Source organism: Cornus florida, unplaced genomic scaffold (genome assembly GCF_030987335.1).
Source record: "Cornus florida cultivar Cherokee Brave unplaced genomic scaffold, ASM3098733v1 CherokeeBrave_3.0.0_Hap2_Chr02, whole genome shotgun sequence".
Classification (NCBI taxonomy): domain Eukaryota; kingdom Viridiplantae; phylum Streptophyta; class Magnoliopsida; order Cornales; family Cornaceae; genus Cornus; species Cornus florida.
The window spans coordinates 67,418,518-67,442,913 of NW_026775572.1; the positions used below are offsets into that span (position 1 = coordinate 67,418,518).

A 24,396-nucleotide genomic window follows, 5' to 3' on the forward strand; every position below is an offset into this window, starting at 1 on the left:
TTTAGTTATGTGAAGAGGAGTTCTTGCTCCTCCTCCGATGATTTAATTATTTGGGGCCTTAGATTCCGGTTCCACTTTTGTATAAGGGACACGTTCCCCTTTTGAACGCCTTTTTATTCAATTATTACTTATCAAAAAAATAAAAAATAAAAGTTGCATTATCCCAACAAGGGATAGTAGACTTGTAACGACCCTCATCCTTTCCGACACAATATTGTCTGCTTTTGGCTCCCCTGGACCAGACTTCCCAGGAGGTCACCCATCCTAGTACCACTCCAGGTTAAGCACGCTTAATTTCGGATTTCTGATAGGTTCACGGGCATCACGGCTTTAAAACGCGTTGTCACAAAAAAGTGATGAACCTACATATAGCACTTCACTCTTCCACACCCAGGCGATGTGGGAATTGTAAGCACACGTAGCTCGCACCAGAGCCTTGCCTCTTACAGGTCTGCTCCCGCCCACCGAGCCTCACAATTACACCCCGCTTGGGAGCCCGACGTCCCCATTGACACTTTTCCGACTCGGTCAAGCTCTGATACCATTTGTAATGACCCTCACCTTATCCGACACAATATTGTCCGCTTTTGGCTCCTCCAGACCAGACACTTCCGAGGAGGTCACTCATTTGGTACTACTCCAGGTTAAGCACGCTTAACTTTGGAGTTCTGTTAGGTTCACTGCTTTTAAAACGCGTTGTGTGATAGAAGGGTGATGAACCTACATATGGAACTTCTCATCCACACCCAGGCGATGTGGGTATTGTGAGCACACGTAGCTCGCACCAAAGCCTTGCCTCTTACAGGCCTGCTCTCGCCCACCGAGCCTCACAAGACTAATCCAACTAATAATATTACCATAATGTTCTATACAAAGAAACACATTTACCCAATTAAATTTAGGGTTAATACAGAGGATGCTTCCGAGGGCAGCTGACCAAGCAAAGACAGCCACCTTTAAAGGGGCTTTCGATCTCCAAATAGCATTCCAAGGGAAGGTGGGACCTGGGATCACCAAAAGGCTCTGGTAGAAAAACCTAATCTCAAAGGCCCCTCTGTGGGAGTCCACCCAAACTATCTCATCGATCACTCCCCCTCCAGTCATGGAACACTCTGAATCTGCATGTCCAAAGTCATCCTCCCGCTATCGAGTGGATAATAGTCGGCAACCAGGGCATTTCTATCCGTAGCAATCCAGAAAAGCCGAGGCCTACAAGCCAAAGCAATGTCCCCGCACCAGTGATCCTCCCAAAATCTGACATGCCTCCCGTTTCTAACTCTGCCCCTTCCTGATTTGCTTCCGAACTCCCACACCCATTGGAGATCTCACCTCCCTATACAACCAGCCTCCATCACTCTCCCCACACTCGCAAGCAATGACCCTCCTCCATAATCTGGACCTCTCTTATTTATCAAAAAAAAAAAAAAAAAAAAAAAAAATCTGGATCTCTCTCTCCCAAACCTCCAAAGCCATTTGACCAAGAAAGTCTCGTTGAACAAGTCCAACCTCTTAATCCTCAAGCCCCCTTTTTGAAATAGGGAGCGCACTGTCCCCTAATTTACCAAGTGGTATTTGAACTCATCTTCCATACCACCTCACAAAAACTTCCTCTGAATTTTTTCTAATCTCCGAACAACAAACACAGGCATTGGAAATAAAGACATGAAGTAAGCTGGCAGATTCCAAAGGGTACTCTTCATGAGGGTTGGCCGCCCCCCTTTTGATAGGTATTGCTTGTTCCAATTGGCAAGCCTCCTCTCAAAGTGCTCAACCTTGGGATCCCAAACTGATGTCCTCCTCGACGAGGCTCCGAAAGGCAATTGCAAATATTTGCTAAGTTATGAATCTCCTTTACTGCACCAACTGGAACCATCTCACTTTTCCCGATGTTAATCTTCAGCCCTGAAATGTTTTGGAAGCAAGCCATAACACATCTCAAGAACCTCAGTTGGTCATCCTCGAATAAAGCCCTACTCGTCCGGCCTCCTCACCAATCTGCTGAAAGCCTCCATGACAATGATAAACAGAAAGGGGGAAATAGGATCTCCCTGGCGTAACCCACGAGAGCTAGCGAAGAACTTTGCTATGGAGCCATTACACACTCGCTGACAACCAACACCGAATTTAGAATCTGATGCCCTCCAGAAAAAGCATTCTGGGAATCTGAGATCACCTCATCCATGAATCTCCTCAATTGAACGGCCAAGACTTTAGCGAAAATCTTGTAAAACTGGCCATCTAAATGAAAGGAACTCAGTGCTCCCATCACCTCTGCCTTGACCCCATTTATGCTGGAAGAAAGCCATTGTGAAGCCATCTGGTCTTGGAGCTTTGTTGCTATCACAACTCCTCAGACCCTCAAGCACCTCGTCCTTCCCGAAAGGCATATCTAACCAATCCCTATTCTCGACTGAGATTCCCGCAAACTAAAGCCCATGATGCCCATCAAGCAATGGTTACTAACTAGCGGTCTCCGTAAACAACTGTTGGTAATATGACACAATCCCTGTCTGAACATCCTCTTCCCTGGTCAACAGACTCCCATCAATGCAAATCCTGCCAATATGATTTCCTTGTCTGTGGGTGTATGCCAATCGGTGAAAGAATTTCGTGTTTCGGTCTCCTTCCTTCAACCGAAGCGCTCTAGACTTCTGTCTCCACGAGATCTCCTTCATCACCGCAATCTCTCCAAACTCAGCCTTGCATTCCTCCCTCCCACTCACCTCCATGCCACTGTGCACCCTTCCCTCTTCTTCCTGTCCAGCTCTGACATTTCAAGGAGAATTCTGTTCTTGTGCCATTCTAGGTTGCCAAAGACTTCCTTGTTCCAAGTCCTGATGTCTCCCTTCTACAACCTTAGTTTGGTTGCCAATTGGAAACTCGGGCTACCCCTAATCTCATAGCCAGCTAACCAATTGCAAACCCTCTCTTTGAAGTCCTCTTCTGGATTTACTTCTTTTTAATTTTCTCTTTCTTGAACCTCTTATGGATTACATCTGAGCGTGCTCGATAGATTTGTGTAAGGCAGATAACCAGATTTGGTACTATCTTATTTCTTAATGTCGCACTTTACCTTCGGGATTGTATCATGTTCAATTTTAGGTATTTTTGGCGTCTAGGTGTTTGCTCAGGAGTGTATTAAAGGAGTATTCTAGTTAGAAAACTGCAGAACATCTGGAATGTTTCAGAAGAGTCTGAGTTCCTAGGGCTTCCAATCATCAAACTAAAGCAGATAATAAAGTCTCTATTTTTATGAGTCTATGTTGCTTGTTTCAGTGGGTCTCCTTGTTTCATTTTCTTTATCTGATTTTTGGAACTAGATGTGAGTGTTTTGCTCTGGAATTTTCAGTATTTTTCTTGTTTCTATGGGCATATAGAAAAGACTGGAAATGTTAAGTGGGTTTCTTTCCTTGTTTCATCTTTTTCTTGTGTTTGGTTTGTTCATAGCTAAAGAAATCGAGTATGCTCCTAATTTTATTTTTGATTTTTATATTGTTATTTACTTCTGGTGAAATTATTGTTAGGTTCTTCTAATTATGCCATTCAAAAGCATACTCCCTCCGTCCCAAAATACTTGTCCATCTTTCCATTTTGGGATGTCCCAAAAAACATGTCCTATTCCAAAATTGAATATACTATTTTTTATAACATTCCCAAACTATCCTTTTAACTAAACAACTGCACTAATTACGGAGCACTATTTTGTCTTTTAGTAAGGGCATACTTGAAACTTCACTCTTATCAATACAATAAAAAACTATTAAAACTCCACTACCATAAAAACTTGGATTCCCCATGCAGGACATGTATTATGGGACACGGAGAGTATTAATCTTATAGATATTTGTATTTATACCTTAAATCACTTCGTTGATGCCATATCTTCTATGGGGAACACATTCCCATTTTTAGTACACTAAAACACACACTTGGATACTGTACTGTTTGTCCAAAAGCTTTGGTTGAGTTATGCTTTAGGACTTAAATTAGGCATGCAATGAATTTTGTCCTTAAAACACACTTACAGTATGTGTAGCTTCCCTGGGATGCTTTCCCCGTTTAAAAAGAAAAAAACACACTTACAGTATGAAAGGGTGTCTAGAATGCATATTTTACTGCTATTACAAGAAAACAAATTGTTTGAATGCCTTCTAATGCAATACTACTTATAAACACACACACACACACACACAGAGTATGAAAGGGTGTCTAGAATGCTTATTTTACTGCTATTACAAGAAATCAAATTGTTAGTAAGAGTGTATGGAATAAGGAGTTTATGATATTCAACCGAAACATAGTTTCTTTCGAGACTTGGTGTAACTTTTTGTTACTGCTTTGTGGTTCTGCAGGTTCATTCTATCTAATTATGTGGTGGTGTTCAGAACTTTAGTTTCATATGAACAGGTGATAATAGTAACATATTGACTTGAATATATGCTTGTTTGTTACTTTGCTTGAGTATGTAGTAAACTTCTACAGTTTAAAAGTTAGCATTGAAATTCAACAGGTTTTGCGTCACCAGATATGTTCACTTCTCATGACTTCACTTCGTACCAATGCCGAGGTGACTACCCGTTGGAAAACATAGTTATATGAATCTTTCTTTTTTGTCAGAGTTTTAATCTACTATCTTTTAGGAATTTTACTAGTAATATTTCTTCTAATGTCAAATTTTATCTTTAATCAGCTTGAAGGAGAAGTAGGAGAGCCTTATTTTCGTCGCTTGGTCTTGCGCTCAGTGTCCCACATCATAAGGCATTACAGTTCATCTCTTATCACTGAAAGTGAGGTATGATCTGCTTATAATTGTTCCTCTTTTCTCATTTTGTGACACTACACTCTGGATATTGTTGTTACTTTTTAAATCACACGCAAGTATTTATGAATCTGTTGGAGTACAGAAATGTAGCGACGAGGTTGTATCCACAGGTATTGCTTAGAAAAATTTGGAAAACCATATTAATTTCAATCTAACCTAGTTGAACAAGTTTGTTGATTTGAGAAATTAAACTAAGCATGCAAAGAAAATGAGATTCAATCAATAAAACAAATACCTAAGGCATCAGATTCCACAACCATTACATCCATAACCTTCTAAGTATTCATTTATTAATTCCCAAATTTAGAGTAGCAATCTTGAAATCAATCTACTGCCTTCTCAAGATTTAGCAATAAGGCACGCATGAAATTTATTTTCAAAGATAGATTCTTCTTCGCTTAAAAGAACAAATTCTAAGCATTGACAAAGACTGAAGGCTTCCATCACCTCTGTCTTGACAACCTCCCAATTCTGTTGGAAGAAAGCCATCGCGAAGCCATCCGATCCTGGAGCTTTATCCCCATCACAACTTCTCAAAGCCTCAGCCACCGCCACCACCTGCTCCCCAGACGGCCTTTCTTTCTTGTATACTTCTCCTTGCTTTTGCTAATCTAATATGTTGTTTTGTATGTAATAAACTATGATCTTAGACTTTTATATTGATCATCCTGGGATAATTCAAGGATGTGGTTGCTAGTCGAATTTGTATTTTATGTGCAGATTTTTCCATGTTAGTCTTAAAATGAGCTTTTGTTGTATGACTTAAGATCGCAACCATCTATAATATATATATATATATATATATATTATCTCTTACCTTAAAGGTTCACAGCCCTTTCCTTCGAGAAATTAAATCTACTCGTAAAGGTGAAATGCAAAATTGAGTTTTCCTTGGATGGGATTAAGATCCTTATAATGGCTTGACGGAGGGCATAAACATGAAGGTGAAAAGCAGCCTTGAGTTTTCCTTGCATGGATTAAAATCTTCACTATGGCTTGATGAAAGGCATATGGGTGACCTTTCTTTGTTGACTTAACCTATTTTATGACTTCACATCTAAATCCAAGTGTATCAAGTGGCTAGATGCCTTTTCTGGTGCATCATGGTTAGCAGCTACGTTTGGATCTATACATTGTTATTGCTGTGGTACTTTTATCTTAAATAATAAGCTCTATTGCATACTTTCTGATCTTGATCTGTGTTCTGCTGAGTTTTAGGAAGTTATGATTGAATTTTTTTTTTATGCATTCTTTCCATGTTTCCATAGTTGCTTCTATGTGCCTGAGTTAATGATTGCTAACTCAAATAGGAAATATGTATGTTTTTGAATGCAGGTTTTCCTCAGCATGTTAGTGAAGGTTATATCTCTTGATTTGCCATTATGGCATCGCATTCTTGTTCTTGAAATCTTGCGGGTTAGTCCAGTCTGGAGTTCATAAATTTTTTATGTCACACGTGTAGTTATATATATATATATATATATATATATATATCATTTATTTATCTTATAGGTGGTTTTCTATGAGTCCTCTATAGAATAATTAGGAGCCATGCAATTTGACAGGGTTTTTGTGTGGAGGCACGGACTTTGCGAATTCTTTTTCAAAATTTTGACATGTAAGCTCACTAGCTCTTATCCATAGTCTTGTTTTGTGCTAGTATTTGACCATAAGCTAGTTGAAATTTTTGACTAAGAACTTGCTTCAGTTCCACTTCCATTCTGGCTTTAAAATCACTTGATTGATAAAATTTATATATTTAGTGATTATATTCTTTGGCTGAATAGTTAATGTCTTGTTTATTGCCAACAACTGTATTCTGTGTGCATATTTCACTTTATTATTGGAGAATGCACAATTTATGATCCTTTAGACATCCCTAGGCATAGAGAACAGCTAAAAGTAGACACCCTTGCAACCTTGAAAACTAAGATAGTTATACCACACACACACATATATAAATTTATAAGTAAGGCTTAATAGAAAGCGTTCAAAATGGGAACGCATCATGAAAAAGCTACACAAGGACTAAATAGGGCCCCTAAACTCTCAATATATCCAAAAAATCAACTATCTTCCCATGGATTTACAATTTCTCCCATGAACTCAACAAAAAATATAACTTTTTACCCAAGTAATGACCCTAAGGAAGAAGAGGGGGGGAGGGGGGGGGGGGGGGGGGGGGGGGGGTGGGGTCAAACTGTGAAACTTTTTTGGTTTAGCTTCCAAAAAATTCTCATACTTGTCTCTCTATTCTTTTGTACTTTCAAGTCACATGAGAACCCCTTTTCAACGAGTACAATGTAGAGAGTACAAGCTATATCCCTTTGGGTTACATCAGGGGGTTCAGAGTTGGTAGAGATGTTGAACATCAGATGCAAATTTCCCATTTGTTGTTTGCGGATGATACGTTGGTATTTTGTGATGCTGAAGTTTCTCAACTCAGATATCTAAGGTGCATTCTTGCTTGCTTCCAAGCGGTTTATGGGTTAAAGATTAATGTCGGAAAGAGTGTGCCTATCCCAGTGGGGGATGTTCCAGATATTTCCTCCTTAGCTGCTGTTCTAGGGTGTGGAGTTGGTACTTTTCCTCTTCCTTACTTAGGATTGCCTTTGGGAGTTTCTTCTACACGAGTTGGGAATTAGGATCCAGTGATTAATAGATATGAGAAAAGATTAGCAGGATGGAAAAAGCAGTACCTATCTAAGAAGAGGGGGGGTGGGGGTGGTCACACTCATTAAGAGTATTCTCTCATCCCTTTATACCTTTTTTTATATATATCTTTTTTTCAAATTCCATGCTCTGTTGCTGAAAGGATTGAAAAAATTCAGAGGGATTTTCTCTGGGGTGGAAGGGGAGAGGAGTTTAAGTATCATCTTGTTAATTGGGATCAAGTCTGCCAACCGTTAAGGTTAGGCGGGTTAGGCATTCGAAAAATCGTTCCTTTTAATCGTGCTCTCTTGGGAAAGTGGTTATGGAGATTTGGAAGGGAACGTCATCGTCAGTGGAAAAGAGTTGTCTCGTGTCGTTTTGGTGAGGAGAGTGGGGGCTGGTCATATCTTCCAGTCACTATTACGGGAGGCGTTGGTGTGTGGAAATTTGTTCGGAAGGGCTGGGATGTTTTCTTCACACATATTAGATTCAAAGTTCGTGATGGCAGGCATGTTCGTTTTTGGGAGGATCTTTGGTGCGGCGATCAGTTGCTGTCTCACTCTTTTCCTAGACTATACAGTATTGCAGCCAGTAAGCATGTCTACGTGATTGATTGTTATCAACTTGATAACAATGGAGTTACGTGGGATGTGCGGTTTAGGTGGCCTTTTTAGGATTGGGAAATGGAGGAAGCTTGTGTTTTTTTGAATACATTGTATAGGCAGAAGGATATTGGTAGAGGGTGTGATGATATTTTGTGGGTTCCTTTAGCTCATGGTCGGTATGGCGTCCGATCTATGTTCTTCTGTTTGTCCAATATCGTTGGTCCTGAGTTTCCTTGGAAGTTTGTTTGGCGTTCTAAAGCTCCTCTTTGAATTGCATTCTTTGTTTGGATTGCCACTTTGGGAAAGATTTTGACATTAGACAATTTGAGAAAGAGAGGCAACATTATTGTTAATTGGTGTTGTTTATGTAAAGCTGATAGTGAATCCATAGATCACATTCTTTTGCATTGTCCTGTGGCGTATGATTGTTGGAGTTTTATTTTTTGCATGTTTGGGGTTTTTTGGGTAATGCCTAACTACAGAACAAGCTAATGATTATTGGAAGACTGTTCCACATTGTGTCTGGTGGTGTTTGTGGTGTGAGAGGAATAACAGATCCTTTGAAGGAAAAGAATCGTCTTTAGCTAATTTAAAAATTCATATTCTTCGTTCTTTGTTCTGTTATGTAAGAGGAAATGCATGCTCCTCGACTGATGATTTCTTTGATCTCTTGGATTCTATTGGTCCTTAGACCTTTTTTCTTCTTGTATTAGGGACGCGTTCCCCTTTTGAACATTTTTCTAATATATTTTTACTTATCAAAAAAAAAAAAAAAAAAACTTTCTTTCCTCTATAGCAAAAATAATCATTGTGATGAATGTCTTTTTTAGTGGGTTAAATGTAAAACTCTCTCATCATGAGGAATGTATAATGATGAGCTCAATTTAACAAAGATCTCAAGAATATGCGATAGAGATGTAGGAGACCTTAAGCTACCAAAGAATATCCCAAGTGAGGTAGGCTTGTGAGGTTTGAGAGAAGCTACAATTCCATTTGTAAAGCATTTAGGCTATGTTTGGTGTAAGTGAATGGAATCAAATGAAGGTGGAATGGAATGCATTTGTTTCCATTCTCTTGTTTGGTGCGTCACATTAAAAGTGGAATGACCATTCCTAGGGAATGCCCATTCCATCAAAAAAGTGGAATGCCCATTCCTCTTCTTAAGAGGTGGAATGACCATTCCATTTCCATCAAGAATTAATAAAGTAATAAAGTAAATTAAAGAAATAATTCACGCATACACACACCATATAAAATATAATATATATATATATATATATATATATATATATATATATAATATGTATCTATATGCGGTTTGTTACCTCTCTCTGATTTACACACACAAGGATGAGACAAAAATAGTGTAATTGAACTTCTATGAGCTTTTATGCTTTGTTATGCAACTTTCCCAGTCATTATTTAGCCATCTGTTTCTTTTTTCTCGCCAGAAAAGATGATCGAAAAATTATCTCTTTTCCTTTTATTTTTACAGTCGTCGGAGAGCCCTCTGTTTCTTTTATCTCGTCTATTCTCTCTCTCTATCTCGTCTATTTTTCTCTCTCTATTATCTCTTTCCCTTTTATTTTTGCAGATTAATTTTTTTAGTTAATTTTTTTTTACTAATAATAAAATGTAATTTAAAGAAACAATATAAATTCATTATATTCCAACTTTCTTACCAAACATAGGAATAAGAATGAGATTCCATTTTTACACATTCCATGTTTGCAACCAAATGGTAGAATGAGAATCATTATTTCCATTCTCATTCCATTCCCACCTCTATTCTCATTCCATTCCAATTCATTCCACCACACCAAACATGCCCTTAGTGTTTCGGCGTCGGTCTGCGAGGGAGTTGTTGATGCATGGAGAGGATGTAGTGTTGGGGCCCACGCTTCTGACCTTTGGAGGGCGACCACTCGTTGTGTTTGGTGGTGCATTTGGAAGGGAGCAGATATAAGATCTTTTGAAGTGGAGGAATCTTCCATTGGGGCATTGAAATATGTTGTTATTAGTTCTCTTTTTAGTTGGGTGATGGGGAAAAATTATATATCTATAGAGGAAATCGTTTATTTTTTGGGGTCCTTGTATAGCTCTCAGGATGCGTTCCTCTTTTGAACGCGCTCTAATATATTTTTACTTATCAAAAAAGAAAAAGAAAAAAGAAATAACTCAACTAAACACTTAATGATCAATTAGATTCAACTAATGTAAATGTACAATTAACTGTAAAATATAAATGCAACAAAGTGAAGATTATGTTGAATAGACATTTTATCAAACACTTGGTATGCAATAAAATTTGGCTAGTGAAGAATCAATTAAATATTTAATTGCTTCAAGATGGAAAGCGCTAGCAAGTTAAAGAGAGTTAAGGGTTTGAGAAATGCCAACCAAACAACACCACGATATACATTGTTCGGCACCACCTTGGGCCTACGTCCATGCCTTGAGAAAACCTCTCAAGGATTCCACTATGAGGCTTTCCTTGCAGTTGGAAAGCAAACCTTTACATGCTCTTGCTTGCGGGTGAAGAGCAACCTTTACAGTAAGCTAACTAGCTTCTCCTTCCTTCTTGCTAAGAGAACTACCTTCTCTTAGGCTTCCTTTTGGGTCACACCAACCCTTCAATAGATTTGTAGGAAGAATGTAGCACAATAGATATCTCTTCAAAGATAGATATACAAATTAAAGCTCACATTCCTAGAATTACAATTGAAATATCCACTAATACAAAAGGGCGGCACTAATACAAAAGGGCGGAGAGTGGATGATGACATACTTATTGGAATTGAATCGGGTTGGAGAAAATGGTGACAGGCTAGTGGTGTTTTATGCAATAAAAGAATAAATTAAAAGGGACAAATCCTTCCAATACTTTGGATAAGGTTTTTAAGTTTTAAAATATTTCATTACATATAATATCAATATAGGGTTGACTCTAAGAAACATGATTACGGATATGGTGACACAGCTAATCCTAAAAAATTAAGACATAGGCACCGTGAATAATGATATATGAAATGTTCACTCTTTTTTTCTATCTTCTTGCTTGTTCGTTTTCCATGAGGCCCCTCGAAGGTCTGAATCGGTTATTTCTTGAAGTGACGAGTCTTCCCTGCCTTTCTCTGAAGGGTGAAGTGGGTGTCTACAATCAGAGGTCAGGTTTTCAAGGTGGACAACCATGACACAAATGTATGTGAAACAACGCTGAAATCTTGCCTTGTTGGGGGAGGTTTGACAGAGATGTGGGTTCCTTACAGAGGATTGAGAAGTGGGCAGCGAAGAAGTGGAAAATCTCGAGTGGGGTTATTGTCTCTACTCTGGCTGACGGCCTTCTATTGTTTAGATTCCCGTTGGAGAAGGAAGCCCAGAGGGTTTTGAATACTGGAAAGAAGAAGTGGGGGGAAGCGTAGCTGTTTATTGATCTCTGGTGCTATTGGGTCGGCTGTTATGGTTTGAGGAAGAGAACCAAGCACAAGAGAGTTGTTATGTATGGTTTACCTCTGCATCTCTGGTGTCAGAAGCTCTTTGAAGCAGTTGGGGATCAAAAGGTGTGATACCGACTCACTGAGAGGATTGTTCTCTCTGTGGTGGACGGTGGAGTGATTCTGGCGTTTATCATTGTGGAAGACAGATGGTGGGCTTACGTGATTTCATTGACAGAAGAAATCCCTCCTTCTTTGGTGCCCAAGGCTCATTCTTTTGGTGGGAGTGAAGGAATGGTGTCGAGGCCGGAGAAAGAGGGGAAGAGACGCATGGATCGATGATTTGGTTTTTAGATCATTGTTGCAGGACATGAAAAGGGCTCTAGGACAGGGACGACCTGTGGCTCACGCGCGGACGGCAGGTAGGGATGCATCTGATCTAGGACGTACACGTGTGGGTCATTGGGAGTCTTCCTGTTGCAGATGGTTGACGGCTAAGGGATCCCGCGGACACGCACGCGAGAGATGTGCTTTTGAATTTTGCAGATAATGGGTCTAGTCGAGATGGGCCTGGACGGAATGGGCCAAAGTTTGATTCTTCTCATGTTGGGCCTGGTCATGGGAGAGTCTCTTCTTTTAGTTCTGTTAGAAGTGGAAGCAGCAGGCCTTTGCGGAGTGCGCCTAGAGTTTCATCTGGGCCTGCTTACGATGAATGTGCCTCTAGCCCAGTTGGTCAAGGAAGAGAAGTGCTTTTTTGGAAAGAGAAGTGCTTTTTTGGAAAGAGAAGTGCTTTTTGGGGCCCAAATAATTGCCTTTCTGTTTCTTTTAAAGGGGCAACAGCTAGCCCAATTTCTAAGGAGGCACCAAAGGCCAAAAAGTCAACCCAAGCCCATGTTCAAGCTCATTTTCCTTCGTATCGGAAATCAAGTGCGCTGTCTTCCCTCTCAGTTCAGAATTATGGAGGAAGGTACTGGTCTGGAGAGGAAAAGGAGAACTGGTTAAAGGTTAGTTCGAACAAAAAGAACTCTGATTTTGTGGGGAAATCTTTTCGATACGTTGAGTGTTGCCAAAGGATGACTACTTGCAACAAATTTGGGCCTTTGCAATCTGAATCAACAAGTGAAGGTTCGGGTGGATGCTACCTGATAAGCGCCGAATACTGTATATTCAAGCGCCCTAAATTACATTAACAAAGTCCATTAATTGATTATTTTATGTAGATTATCTCCATTTGCATGTTTTTGTACATTTTCAGGTTAAATTGCAAAAAGGAAGCAAAAATGATGCCTTGTGGAATTTTGAACAAAAAGGGTGCCAATTCTGAAATTCTGGCAGCAGTAGAACCTGACTTTTGTCGCCATTTTCGACCTAGCAAACTCAAGAACTGGACTTCCATCATAACATGAAAGATTTAGAGCTCTGAATCAGCTTTCCAAATCTTCAAGCGGTTCGTTATTCGGAGTTCGGAGCAGAGAGTTATGATCTTCTTACCAGAGGTGCGCAGAACTGCCTGGCAGCACTGAAGTGCTGCCTTTCTCCCCATTTTCGACCAACCAGACTTGAGAATTGGGTCTTCATCAAAACATGAAGTTTTTAAAGCTCTGAATCAGCTCTCCAAATCTTCAAACAGATCATCATTCGGAGTTCGGAGCACAAAGTTATGGTCATTCTTCCACAGTGGGTCAGAGATGAGCAAGAGTTGCATGTTGCTCATTACACTAATTTCGAGTGCTCGAGACCACCCTTCGAGTGCTCGAAATTCTGGCAGATTGCACTTGGAAATGGCTCAATTTCAGCCACTTGCACATTGGTTTCCTCAATGCCATCTTCCTTCTTTATGAAGTGGTTGGAGGTGTTCCTTGGAGGGGAGAGAGCCTTGACTTGAGCTTGATAAGAGAGAGGGAGGACCACATAGATGTAATCCTTCATTTCTTACAAGATTAGAGGAGAGAGAAGAGAGCAAGGAAGAGAGTGTTCTTGAGTGCTACAGTAGAACTCGAAAATGAAGTTGTATTCTTCTTCTCCTTCTTCCATTTTTGTATCAATGGAGAGCTAAACCTCCATCTAGGGAGGTGATGAAGCCTCCCCTTTTGTTCATGTTCTAGAATAGGTTCTATTTTGGGGATTATAATGTATAAACTTTGGTCTTTTCATAGTTTAAGAGCTTATTACTTCTTGTAATGAATATTCATGTTTAAATGATTGATGTGAGTTATTTAGCTTGTCTTGATGATTCTTACATTAGTCTTATTGCTTTTATTTTCATAGTGACAATGAAGATATTAACTATGAATGGTTTTCAAGGCATGTTGATTTTGAAACTTGATATTCCATTGCTTAGGTACCTCCTTTGATGGACTATGCTTGATTCTTACCTTCATGTGCTTCATCATTTGATTGAATGCTTGATGGTCTTTTGCTTAAGTTAATGTATTTGATACTACACCCTAGTCTAGGTAGTTCAAATGTGTTGTCTTTTGATAGACCATTCTTGTTTTAATTTCATGAATTTTTTATTGGTTATGAAGCAACTATGTGTTGCTACATAATTCTTGATCATTACTTATATAGTGTTTATCCCCAATTTAGTCTTGATTTAGCATGTATTTAGGGCGTAGGTGGATTCACTTCCCTAGTTTCCCCTTTTATTATCTCTAACTCTCATTTACTAGCATTCTTGTTTTATGCACACTTCAATTACTAGCTTAGTGACAAACCAATCAACAACTCCTTATTACACCTTATCATTCTAAAATGACTCTAGATACTTAGGTTGCCTTAAGACTAGCGCAGTCCCAGTGGTTCGACTTACCCGTCCAATAGCCCTATTTTACAATGATTCGTGCTATTGCGAAGAGGGTTGATTTATAATTGATTTCGACCGTCGATCACTACCCAACTTCAATGGGTGTTGTTCAGAGAGATCAGAGAGTTCACCATCACCATCACCATCGTCATGGAAGGCGATGGACGAGAAAGGAAAAACAGAAGTGGGTTTCGCACAGTAACACTGATTTCGACTCTAGTATGTCCTCTCTCCTGAAATCTAGGAGCGCCCTCTCTGCTCATTCTTCTTATTCTACTCCTTCCTGTGGAGTGTTGAGGAATGTTGTGGGGGTGGAGGTTGATGGTCTGTCTGTGGTCTCTCGAAATTTATCGCATGTGATTGAGGCAGTAGTTGAGGGTTGTTCATCAAAGGAGTTTGAGAAGGATTCTGATAGTTGTGGGTGCTATTGAAAGTCAGAAAGGGATGTGACGAGGACTGGTTCGACTGGAAAGATTTTAGACCGAGGCAATGATACAAACAGCAGGGGGTATTCTGGGTTTTCTCGGATTTCTCTTGTTATGCTCTGTCTTCGTCTGCTGGCAGTGATTTGGGGTGTTTGTCATAGCTTCAGAATCAAAGGGGTGAGGGTTCTAGTGTATGCAGAGCTGCTGGACAGTTTGTGTTGAGTTCCGAGACTGATGGTGCGACTGGTAGACTCGAGAGGATGACAATTTGTGTTGGAAGAAACATCCGAATCACCCTTAGTGTTGAATCTGCTGCTTTGGTGGTTCAAGAATTGGAAAAGGACAGACCTTTGACTGATGATATGCTAAGCAAGGGCCGGGATAACCAGTATGATAGGCCGGACGGCGGATGGGATAGCTCCGTTGACTAGCTGTCCTGTGATGAGGCTGAGAAGGGTCTGGACTGTGAAGAAGGAAATGTGTTGAAGGATCAAAGGGATGGGGTTCTTGACATAATGTTGTGGGAGGGAGTGAACCATCCAAATTTGGGTGTGATTGACCCTGCCTGTGGTGCATCCGGAAGGGATGGGTACGGATACTACGGGGCAGGGACTTGTTGATATAGGCAGGGGGATGGGTGAAGGAGAATATTGGTGTGAAAAGTGAATTGTTGGGTCTCTATTGAGGGCAATAAAGAGCAGGCTTTATCTATTCTTCATGCGACGGCGGAGGGGAGAGATGGGGAGTTGAAGAAGAAGCCAAAGTTTTGGGTTTGGGGGGGGGGGGGGGGGGGGTGTGGGGTTGGTTGGTGAGGGAGAGGGAAGGTGGATGGGTTGTGGAGGGGTAGAGAGAGGAGTAGGAGGGAAGGGAATGATATTGTTTCCTCATGAAGCTCCAAATTATTTCTTGGAATGTCTGCGGTCTCAATGATTTGGACAAGAGGGAGGTGGTGAGGAAATGGGGGGCTCATGTGGTCTGTTTGCAATAATAGAAGGTTGCTTTGATGTCAGATAAGATGGTTAGGAGTCTTTGGGGAGGGAGGTTCGTTGAGTGGGAGGCTTTGGATGCTGTGAGGTATTCTCGTGGTATCCTTGTCATGTGGGATAGGACATTGGTGTCGAGGGTGTCCTTGTCATGTGGTATTCTCGTGGTATCCTTGTCATGTGGGATAGGATATTGGTGTCGAGGTATTCTCTTTCCTGGCTAGACAGGTTTTTGATTTTTGGGGAATGGGAGGAGAGATTCCCGAATGTTGTGCAGGTGGCTTTGGTTAGGGTGACCGCTGATCATATACCTTTAGTAGTGATGGATTGTGGTGGTTTGAGATCTCGGTGTACTCCATTCAGATTTGAGAATATATGGCTTAAAGCGAAGGATTTCCATGGGAGAGTTCGGTCTTGGTGGGAGGAGACTATGGTTATTGGTACCTCGAGCATTGTGTTGGCTGGGGAGCTTTGTTTCTTAAAGGTGGAGCTTAAAAGATGGAATAAGGAGGGTTTTGGGACTTGGAGCGGAGGAAGAATAGGGTATTTTAGAAATCGCTGAGATTGATGGATTGGAAGGGATGGGCAGTATTGTTGAGGCTCAGAGACTTTAAAGAGCCGATTGCGAGGCGGATATTGCTGAGATTGCTATTCTGGAGGAGATTTTGTGGCGACTGAAATCTCGGGCCTTATGGCTCAAGGAGGGAGACCACAATAGGAGGTTTTTCCATAGGTTTGTCAATGCCCATAGGAGGGGCAATCATATCAGGCGGATTCGTGTTGATGGGGTTGAGCTTTATAGGGAGGAGGAGGTGTTTAGGGGGATTGCTTCCTAATAGCAGACGCTTTACACTAAGACTTACATTTGGGGACCCCGGCTTAGCGGTTTGTTTTTTGATTCGATTTCAACTATGGAAGGGGATGGGATTGAGATTCCTTCTTTGAGGAGGAAGTGTTGTTGGCGTTGAAGAGTTGTAATTGCGCTGGGTCTAGATGGGTTTACTATTAGATTTTTGTTGGAGAGCTGGGAAGTGATTAGGGGCGAGGTGATGGGCAACTTTCATGAATTCCATTCTTGTGGGCGGTTTGAGAAGTCGTTGAATGCATCCTTTATTGCCCTCATCACTAAGAAGGGGGGGAGTGTCTAATGTGAAGGACGTTAGACCTATCAGCTTAGTGGGGTGCATTTATAAGCTTCAGCCAAAGTCCTTGCTAGGAGTATAAGGGTTATTTTGAATGGAGTTATTCCCGAGTCTTAGAATGTGTTCATTGGTGGTCGACAGATTTTGGATTTCGTTATTATTTCTATTAAGTGTGTGGATTCCAGGATGTGCAGTGGTGATCCTGGAGTTCTCTGTAAGCTTGGCATTGAGACAGATTATGATCATGTTAGTTGGAGTTTCTTACTTTATCTGTTGGAGAGGTTGGGATTCGAGGAAAGATGGAGGAGATGGATTGCAGCCTTCATTTCGTCAATCAGATTTTTTGTTATGGTGAACGGGTCCCATCAGGATTCTTTGGGAGTTCATGAAGGTTGAGATAGGGGGATCCTCTTTCTCCGTTTTTGTTCATCATTGTTATGGAGGCACCTGGTAGACTGATGAGGAGGGCAATGGATTTTGGCTTTATCAGGGGTTTCAGGGTGGGTAGAGATGCGGCCCATCAGATGGAGATTTCTCTCTTACTGTTTGCGGATGACACCTTGGTTTTTTGTGATGCTGATGTGTCCTAGCTGAGATTTTTCAGATGTGTTCTGGTTTGCTTTAAGACAATCTTTGGCCTGAAAGTAAATGTAGGCAAGAGTACGCTTATTCGTGTGGGGGAGGTCTAGGATGTTACGTCTCTTGCTTCGGTCCTAGGGTGTGGGGTTAACACTATTCCTGTTTCTTATATGGGTCAACCGGTGGGTGTTCCGTTGAGGTGGGTGGGAGGTTGGGACTCTGTTATTGACCGTTTTGAGAAAAGATTGGCTGGGTGGAAGAAGCAGTATCTGTCCAAGGGTGGGAAGGTCACCCTTTGGAAGAGTAAGTTGTTGAGTCTTCCTACGTACTTTCTTTCTCTTTTTTCATATTCCATCCTCTATTGCTAAAAGGATTGAAAGAATTTAGGGAAACATTCTTTGGGATGGTCGAGGGAAGGAATTTAAGTTTCATCTTGTCCGTTGGGAACATGTGTGTATGCCTATTCAGTTGGGTGGTTTGGGCATTAGGAGGTTGATCTCTTTCAACAAGGCTTTCCTAGGCAAGTGGTTGTGGAGATTCGGTGGCGACCGTCATCAGCTTTGGAGAAGGGTTATTTCGTGCCGTTTTGGGGACGAGAGAGGTGGGTGGTCCTCTTGTGCGGTCAAATCTGTTGGGGTTGTGGAAGTTCGTTCGGAAAGGTTAGGACGAATTTTCTAAACACATCATATTCATAGCTCAGGATGGCAGGAGCATTCGATTTTGGGTGGATTTATGGTGCGGTGATCGTCCGCTTGATCGCGGTAGGATTACACGGGGATGTGCGATTTTGGCGACATTTCCAAGATTGGAAGGTGGATGATGTGTATGGACTTCTGAATCTTTTGTATAGGTAGGAGCTGGATGAGAGAGGCTCTAATTGCATGTTTTGGGTGCCTTCATCTCGGGGAGGTTTGAGGTTTGCTCTTGTTCTTTTGTCTTTTTGGCTTCTTTGGGTCTAATTATCCTGGGAAGATGGTGTGGCGATCGAAGGCTCCTCTCAGAGTGGCCTTATTTGTTGGATGGAGTTTGGGGCAAGATATTAACGATTGATAATTTGAGAAGGAGAAGACAGGTTACTGGTAATTGGTGTTGTATGTGTAAGAAGGATGGGGAGTCAGTGGATCATCTTCTCTTGTATTCCCTGTGGCGTCTATTAGGTCATGCCTCGGCATACGAGGGGTTTGATTGACGCTTGGAGAGGCTGTTTTGTGGGAGCCCATGCTCGTGATTTTTGGTGGGCGGTTCCTTTTTGTGTTTGTGGTACGTTTAGAAGGAGCAGAATAGAAGATCTATCGATGGGAAGGAATCTTCCATTGGGATTTTGAAATATCTTGTCATTAGTTCTCTTTATAGTTGGGTTATGTGGGAGAAATTGTAAATCTATAGTGGAGATCGTTGATTTTTTGGGTTCCTTGGGTCCATAGGACCATCTCTTTGGCTTTGGCCTTGTACCGTGCCCGGGATGTGTTCCCCTTTTGAATGCTTTCCAATATACTCTTATTTATCAAAAAAATAAAAAAATAAAAGGGACTTCTATAGGATAGCTATTAGGCCAACTATCTTATATGGAGTATAGTGTTGGGTTTTTATTTATTTATTCATTTATTTTATTAAAAAGAAACAACAACAATGTATTCAGTTAGCTGAATGTAAATTTAAGATGGATGGGTGGAGTAACAATAAAAGATAGTTATTTATCAAAGTGTGAGAGTGGCGCTTATTGGTGATAAAATAAGAGAAAGTAAACTTTGGTGGTGTGGACATATACAACGAACACCTGTAGATGGACCAATAAGAAGAGGAAGTTTAGTTCCCATAGAAGGTAAGAGACAGGTTGCTAAAACAAGCATGGAATGAAGTTAATAGAAATGATTTTAAAAAGTTAAATATAATAGGAGAAATGGATTGTAATAAAAAAGAATGCAAACACGGAATTCATTTTGCTGACCCCGTTTATATGGGATTAAGGCAAGGCTGAAGATGTTGACTAGTGTTACTGGCTTTCTATGCTACTACCTGGACTTGGGTACATGTTTTTTTTTTTTGATAAGTAAGATTTTATAAAAGGCGCTCAAAAGGGGAGCGCTCCCAAAGAAGACAACAGTCGTCTAAGACGACACTTTAGGTTTAAGCTATCAACAAAATCCAAAAGAGAATCCATTGAATTACAATCCCGCCCATTTACCCAAAAGAATAAAGACGTAAGAATACTGTATTTAATAGCTCAAATGTGTCGGGGATGTGTATGAATCCACGCATCATGACTTCTGGAGGGTCACACCTTTATGCATCTGGTGGTGCTTATGGTTTGAAAGAAATAGGTGATCTTTTGAAGGAAAGGAGACCCCTATTGGCATGTTGAAGTTCTCCATTATTAGTACTCCTTTTTGTTGGGTTTTTGGAAGGAATTGTAAATCCATGGATGAGATTGTTGATTTTTTGGACTCTTTTGAGAGTTTAGAGGCCCTTTTAGGTCTTGTGTTGTTTCTGAGGGATGCGTGCGTTCCTCTTTTGAACGCTTTTTAATATCAAAAACAAAAAATTTCTCAAATAGGACACATAGACACTACTAAATATTCATATTATTAATGTTTTAATAATTTATTTTAAATATTATAGGAGAAATGGATTGTAATAGAAAAGAATGCAAAAACAAAATTCTTTTTGCTGACCTCATTCATACGGGATTAAGGCAAGGCTGAAGATGTCGACTATTGTTAGTGGCTTTCTATGTTACCTGGACTTGGGTAAATGGGATGTGCAAATTCTCAAATAGGACACATGGAAACTACTAAATATTCATATTATTAATTTTTTAATAAATTTTTTTTCTAGAGTAAAATATATATTTGTGTAACATAGTTTTTAAGATGGGAATTTCATTTGTTTTGGAGAAATTGTATAATAGATTTGAATTATTGGATGCGTCGGACTCATATCCCATACTCATGTCCAAGTATTGTGTGTGTGACACGAGTACTTCACTTAATTTTGAAGAGTCCTTGTAATATAGGTGGTACAATTTTTGCTAAGAAAAATCCATTCTTATTCTTTTATTTTCTTCTGCAAAATGAAGAATAATCCTCTGTTTATATTGTATTTTTTCTTTATTATATTAACTTGTGTAAAGCTTTCTTTTGATATGCCTTGTAGGAATCCCAAGAACACAAATGTTGTAGAAGGCATGGTAAAAGCTCTTGCTCGGGTTGTTTCTAGTGTGCAGGTGGAATATGCCTTCTTAATCATCTATTGATTCTTTTATTTTTTACCCATCATAATATATAGATCAATAGTCTTTATTTGTGTTTATATAGCATTTTTATGTGTTTTTGTTATATCCCTTGTATGAATCACAGGCTTCTTTTATAACAATTAGTCTTGGGTTGTAGTCATCTCGTAATGACATATTTGTCGATTCAGAGTTTCGGAAGACACTCTTCTCAAAGCCTATCCTTATTGATTTTGTACAGATAGATAATTTTCTGTTCTTATATCTCATTCAAGACTGCTTTATTTTAAAATCGCCATTCCTCACTGAGTTCTCATACGTATTTTTTTTTTGATAAGTATTGAGTACTCATACGTTAGTCATATTGTTAGTTTTTGCATCTTGTTAATTAGTGTTGTAGTGTTGTACATGCTTTTATTCGAGGCATTAGTGCACCATCTTTCCTTTCATGGCCAGTACACATCTCTTTCCAGCCGCCTTTGTCTGTGGTTTTCAGATCTTGTGCTTTTCCAGGTGACCTTTTTCCTATCCTCAGTGCAGCATAAGGCAGTGAGCATTAGAGTGAAGTGCTTTGTAGTTTTGAGGCAGTAGCTATTACTTGGAATAAATAGGACAGAGTGCGATGCTGGATTTAGTAATTTAGAATTGTTAGTCTTCGAAAGTGTAGGGTGTATTTGGTAGTTGTCTTGAAATTGGAAAAAATGAAAATAAAATTGGATTGTTCTTGAAAACTGTTTTTGAATTTTTCCTGAAGTGGGTCAATCTCAAGAAACTACTGAAAACAAGTTATTTTGTAGTGGCCTTGAAAATGGAAAAAATGAGAATAAAATTAGTTGATGTTCTCAAAAACAGTTTTTGAAATTTTCCTGCAGTGAGTCGATCTCAAGAAACTACTAAAAACAAGTTCAACGTGTTTTAAGAAACTCAAGTCCATTAGGAAATGTTATTCCTCTAGAGGGTTGATTGAGGCTTGGAGAGGCGTCTCTGTTGGGGCTGGCATTAAGGACGCTTGGAGGGCTACGCCGCTTTGTATCTGGTGGTGTATTTGGCTTGAGAGAAATAGGAGATATTTTGACGGAAAAAAGAAGCCTGTTTCTATGCTCAAGTTCTCTGTTATTTCTACTCTCTTTTGTTGGGTTTCAGGGAGAGATTATAGATCTATGGAAGAAATTATTGTTTTCTTGGCCTCTCTGAAGGTCTAAGGCGCCCTTTGGCCCTTTTGTTTCTTTGGGCTTCGCTCCCCTTTTGAGCATTTTTAATAAATTCTTACTTATCAAAAAAAAAAAAAAAAAAAAAAAAAAAAAAAAAAAAATCCATTAGGAAATGATGAAGTTCCATGAGGGGGCATGATTTTAAAAATTTCCTGTCAGTTTTAAAAGGGGAGGGGGCATTGTTGAGTAACCATCCCTCCGGTGGTTTATAATACTATGTACTTCGATGGTATTTCATAAATTTACAAAGAGAAATTCGATTTCCTTGTATGCATATTGCTCAACTACCTTATATGTTCCTAAATAAATAAAGGACCAGTTAAACTTGCCGCTCAATGTTTTTCCTGGCAATGCCCAAATTATTTGTTGATAAACAATACATCTGCAAAATATTAAATTTCTAGTCTCACCTTAGCTGTAAAATTACATATTTCTTGCAGTAACCACTGAACTATACCTTGAAAGAGGAAAAGGCTACTAAATTATACTTAAAAGGAGGAAAATACATTGTACAGATAGATGGAGGAAGATGAATCCTTAAATTTCTGTTTGATTGCATCTCTTATAATTTTGGGTGGTATGTCTTTATCTAGATGTCTTTAGGGTATCTGTTATAGAACAACACAATATCTTCCTGTCATTTCACAAAATTATCATGCTCTAGAATATACCCATAAAGGTCTATAAGAAAAAAAATACCTGGTGCATTTGTGGATCTGGGGAACATGAATTGTCACAAAATATTCATGTCATGCTTGACATGTAGTCCTCATGTTTAACCTGTTATGCGGCTTGTTATAAATTTTATAGGCTTCATCGTTTCACTTGTAGCTTGTGGTTCATTATTGAATTCAAATGTCCATGAAATGAGTAAAAGAAGACTAGTTTCTCTTTTTCATGGGTGGGTAAATATATATATATATACATGTTCCTAGTTGATAATATAATATTTAAATGAAGACTTGAAGATCAGTTCCTACTTACCTTTTTTTTATTTTTATTTTCCGTCACGGATCAAACTTTAAATATAGTTCTACTCTGCCTCTCACCCCACATATGCAGATGCGATATTGTTTTGTATCATAATCCTGCAGGATAAATGGACATTGTGATAGCAGTAGTCTACATGTTGGAAATGTTAATATTATCATTCTTTTGTCCTTCGTATTTCTCTTCTTATTTTTGTTATATTTTCATTTTTTTTTTTATCAGAATTAAAAAAGAAAAAGAAAAAAGAAATTATGGGTAAGTTCATTTCCCATGATTAATGAATATAGTTAATATTCCAGTTTCAAGATACAAGTGAGGAGAGCCTGGCAGCTGTTGCAGGAATGTTTAGCAGTAAAGCTAAAGGTAGTCACTTCATTATTTAATTTATTTTTTTCATTTTAAGCATTTATATGTAGCTTGACACCAAAATACACTCTTTTTATTTTTTTGTTATTGATTTGGTTGATATACTCAGACACGCGCCCTTTCTGGGGGGTTGGGGGCATACCACTCAAGCCAAGGCTTTAGTGTTTACCTTAAGACAGTTTTTGTTGAGCTGCAATTTATAGTGTTTTAGCTAAGTTTTTCTTGGCATCTACGATTGAAATAGAAATCTAGGGTGTTCTTGTATTGACAATTTTTTTCTCGTGGTGCCTCATGTCTTTTTTCTTTTTCGTATTTTTCTTTCTGGTAGAATAATCATAGTAATGCTAGGCACATTGTGCTGTGACACGAATCATAAACATCACAATAACGACAGACCTAGCAAATGAAACTGCTGCTCTGGAGGAGAAATTTCAGTGTGCCTGGAAAGAGAAGATTAAGGAACCAAAGATAATAATTCCGGAATTCTTCTTCCATGCCACAGCATGGAGGAAAAAGTATTCTTGGGGCTGGAGAATTATAAGCATTTGAAGTTTTAAATATTAAGCATAGAAATTTTCATTTCTTCAACTAGTACCAATTGATCGGAAAAAGACATGCGAAGTGGAACAATAATTGGCAGCATTCTATTCCAGAATCATAGAAATACCACGTTTGGTTCAATCTTATGAATGTCAGTTGATACATGGGACAAGGAACAAGCCTGCGTGACCGATAGCAAACAACAGTGCTGGAAATCCACATTGAGAAAAAAAGAGAAGAATTAAAAGAAAAAAAGAGAAGAATTAAAAGAAGAAAGAGTGATGATCCTTATAATCTCTCGGAGTCCTTCTAGGAGTTTCACCTCAAAGGAAATTAACTGAGTCTCACCATCAAAGGAGGAGATTTCTGAGGAGAGCAAAAAACTGCAGAGACCCTATATAAATAAATAAATAAAAGCAGAGTATTATGATTAATAAATGCTGTGTAATTGTCTCTGCAAAGTTTGCTTGTATAGAAGAATAGAAGTATGTAATTTGCTTGTATAGAAGAATAGAAGTATGTAATTTTCTTGGTAGACGAAGGACTTACTAAATTAAAATTTAACTGTACTTGATATAACCCATAACCGAACAATCTATTGACTTGGGCACC

The 24,396-nt window shown here is 39.4% G+C and overlaps 1 protein-coding gene across 2 annotated transcripts in view; it reads left to right on the top strand.

Moving 5' to 3' along the window:
- The window catches only part of LOC132295225 (uncharacterized), a 125,244-nt gene that overhangs the window by 17,496 nt on the left and 83,352 nt on the right, over nucleotides 1–24,396 (top strand). For both annotated transcript variants that reach the window (XM_059793397.1, XM_059793396.1), the window contains exons 8-14: nucleotides 4,353–4,407; nucleotides 4,511–4,567; nucleotides 4,691–4,792; nucleotides 6,158–6,238; nucleotides 6,388–6,440; nucleotides 20,602–20,671; nucleotides 23,178–23,241. In XM_059793397.1, the coding sequence (XP_059649380.1) occupies nucleotides 4,353–4,407; nucleotides 4,511–4,567; nucleotides 4,691–4,792; nucleotides 6,158–6,238; nucleotides 6,388–6,440; nucleotides 20,602–20,671; nucleotides 23,178–23,241 (482 nt within the window). The remainder of the gene's footprint in view (nucleotides 1–4,352; nucleotides 4,408–4,510; nucleotides 4,568–4,690; nucleotides 4,793–6,157; nucleotides 6,239–6,387; nucleotides 6,441–20,601; nucleotides 20,672–23,177; nucleotides 23,242–24,396) is intronic.